Source organism: Boleophthalmus pectinirostris, unplaced genomic scaffold (genome assembly GCF_026225935.1).
Source record: "Boleophthalmus pectinirostris isolate CB_2022bp ecotype Guang Dong unplaced genomic scaffold, ASM2622593v1 HiC_scaffold_18, whole genome shotgun sequence".
Taxonomy (NCBI): domain Eukaryota; kingdom Metazoa; phylum Chordata; class Actinopteri; order Gobiiformes; family Gobiidae; genus Boleophthalmus; species Boleophthalmus pectinirostris.
Window position 1 is genome coordinate 26,372,202 of NW_026571133.1, and position 2,938 is coordinate 26,375,139.

The following is a 2,938-nucleotide window of genomic DNA, read 5'->3' on the forward strand; positions in this document are numbered from 1 at the left end:
ACAGAACAATTAGACGGATGGTTGTTCTTATAGAGTGTGCAGTGTGGGAGCTTCAGAGCCTCTGTCTTTAGCTTCAGTCTGAGGCAGAGGTTTTGAGGCAGAGGTTTTGAGGCAGAGGTTTTGAGGCAGAGGTTTTGAGGCAGAGGTTTTGGCAGAGGTTTTGAGGCAGAGGTGCAGTGAGTCTGGCTCCTCTTCAGTCCTACTGGTGAAGATCCAGTCTGTCAGTGTCCAGCTCTGGACTTCCCCTTTCTCACAGCATCTGAAATGACACCAGTGTGTATTAAACACCCCATTACACCTCTTATTCTTGTAAGGAGTTAGAGTTCAGGTTTGTGAAGAACATTGTAAGTCATGACAGTGGCTGTGTGATGTGAACATGAAAGGTAAACACTTGATTGGAGAGATGCACTTACAGAGGGTCAGTCTTTAAACCACCACAGCAGGTTTTGAAAGAAACAATCTGCACAACAACAGGTGTGATTATAATGTGCATATGTTTAGTTATGAAAGTTAATAAAAGTAGGATAATACAGTAAACTTACAGAGGGTCTGTCTCTACATTTTTGGAACTTGGCCCAGCAGAGGGAATTCTGTAAAACATCAAATAAGAGAAACACAAATATCAGTTTGGATCATTTCAGGCCACAGTGTTTAATCCAAGTGCAGTATTTACCTCCAGAGGGTCTTTATCATGCTTGTAATGAGGATTGTATAATATGAGAAAACTGGAGTGCTGGCTAGCAATCACTACAGGGTGTCGGGTCAGGACAGCAATTATAGACGTTCTGGTGAGTTAAAATGAGGGAGTCCACATCCAGGTAATGTTGAACGTTTCTTTAATGTCTGCGTGCTGAAACACGTGTGTGTGTGTGGTTCTCTACAGGAGAAAGAACAAACAAATACAAACAATATATCAGTAATAGATCAAAATGGTGGTTGATTGTGATTATTTACACAATACTGCAAACTACAAAGTGGCCGATAGGGGGCCAATATGTTCGGTGCAGTTTAGATGTAAACAGATCCAAATCAAATTACCCAGGTTTAATACAAAGGAAACTGCATATATATATATATAACAGATGGTTACTGGGGTTTGTGAAGTAAAGGAAAAAACGGTATTCTAACGTACACACAATGCGCAATTACACAGACACGAGGCTAGCTAGCAATACAAAACGAAAGTCACGCACAAAGATTTCTAAACTGCACAAAACACAGTCAAACAACAGCTACAAACTTTGAACATAATACCACTCATAATCACACCAGAATACTCACGTCTAAAGGACGCACACTATCATTCAGACATTAAAGTGTCCGAAACACAGCCGATGCACTGACCGTCACGCCGCTATACTGACTCAAGAGTTCGTGACTCACTCGGTGTGCAGGCGCACCCCTCTTGTGGTGAGAAAGAGTATAACAACAAACAACAACTAATATATAACAAGACTAAATGTCTTTTATACAGCCGCCCCCAAATTTGCTATGCAAATTTGACCACTAAGTAACTGTACTGTCCTGGGGTAAAGCTGGCAGCCTGATGAGACGAACAACTGGGCGAGTGTAGGTCCGGTCCTTTACTTGAACAACAGCCGTCCTCACTCGGCCGTCTGCTCCAGGAATCACAGCTTTTACTGTCCCCACCTGCCAGAGAGCTCTGGGAATCTGCTGGTCCACAATGAGCACGACTGTGCCCACAGTAATGTCGTCTTTCTCTGTCTGCCACTTCTGCCGTGATTGTAATGTGGGCAGGAAGTGCCGAATGAAGTTCTTCCAGAAGTGATCCGCTAAAACTTGTGAATGACGCCACCTTTTACGGGTTTAACAGCGCTGACTCAGGATAAACCACCTGAGGAAGGGATGAGTCCGGCCGCCCCATCAGCAAACAGTTAGGTGTGACAGGATCGGGGTCAGCGAGGTCAGAGGACACGTAACCCAGGGGCCGAGAGTTGAGAATTCCCTCTACCTCAATGAGGACTGTCCTCAGCACCTCATCTGGCACTGACTGATCTCCTAGAGTGGTGCGGAGAGCGCTCTTCACAGATCTCACCTCGCGCTCCCATGAACCACCAAAATGTGGCGCGTTGGGTGGATTAAACCGGAAGCGAATTTGTTGTGCTGCTAGTTGTTCCTTTAAAGTAGGTTCCAGAGCGAGAAAGGCTTCATGCAGCTCCTTGCTTCCTCCTTTGAAATTAGTGCCCTGGTCAGAGAGGAGCTCATGGGGTTTCCCTCTGCGAGCGATGAAGCGTCTGAGTGACATCAGAAATGAGTCTGTGTCCATGTTGGGCAAGAGGTCCAGGTGAATGGCTCGTGTAGTGAGGCACTTGTACAAAATGCCCCACCTCTTCTCAGTGCGTCGGCCTATTTTCACAAGCATAGGTCCGAAACAGTCGACACCTGTAGAATAAAAGGCCGGTTTGAAGAGCCTCAGACTGGAGGGTGGTAGGTCAGCCATTTTGGGCACTTGAGGGGTGCCTCTCCACTTCCTGCAGTCCACACAGGTATGTTGGTGTTTCTTAACTGCTTCTCGGCCCCTCAGTATCCAGTACTTCCGGCGCAGCTCTGCAAACACACGCTCAGCTCCAGGGTGGTGCAGCTGGCTATCGTAGCGCTGAATCAGGAGCTTGGAGATTGGGTGAGAGGCTGACAGGAGTATGGGGTGCAGCATGTCTGGGTTCAGAGTGTCACATCTTCTAAGTCTGCCACCAACACGGACCAGGCTGGAAGATCTGTCATATTCAGGAGACAATGTTAGTAATCTGCTAGTGGAAGAGAGGGGCTTACCAGCTCTGAGCAGGGCCACTTCTTCTGGGAAGCTCTCTGTCTGGGCATGTCTCAGGAGAGCTAACTCTGCCTCATGGTAGTCGTCAGCAGTGAGAGGCGTTTTATCAGCCGCCCCGTGTAGCCCTTGTGCTGTGGCATCTAACAGCTC

General features: G+C 47.1%; 1 protein-coding gene and 1 long non-coding RNA gene across 2 annotated transcripts; both read right to left on the bottom strand.

The window, feature by feature from the left end:
• Window positions 1-355: 355 nt before the first annotated feature.
• On the bottom strand, window positions 356-684 carry LOC129408917 (uncharacterized). The gene is made up of 3 exons (XR_008632171.1): window positions 674-684; window positions 543-590; window positions 356-460 (listed from the first exon to the last, which is right to left on the bottom strand). It is a non-coding gene; the product is annotated as an uncharacterized LOC129408917 (long non-coding RNA).
• Window positions 685-715: 31 nt separating this feature from the next.
• LOC129408916 (uncharacterized) lies at window positions 716-2,916 on the bottom strand. Its single transcript, XM_055153578.1, has 2 exons — window positions 1,282-2,916; window positions 716-877 (listed from the first exon to the last, which is right to left on the bottom strand). The coding sequence occupies exon 1, from the start codon at window positions 2,672-2,674 to the stop codon at window positions 1,820-1,822; it is 855 nt and encodes a 284-aa protein (XP_055009553.1). The 5' UTR covers window positions 2,675-2,916; the 3' UTR covers window positions 716-877; window positions 1,282-1,819.
• Window positions 2,917-2,938: the final 22 nt, after the last annotated feature.

Excerpts from the sequence above, each read along its gene's own strand:
- LOC129408916 (XM_055153578.1), bottom strand. The coding sequence starts at position 2,674 with ATGCTGCACCCCATACTCCTGTCAGCCTCTCACCCAATCTCCAAGCTC.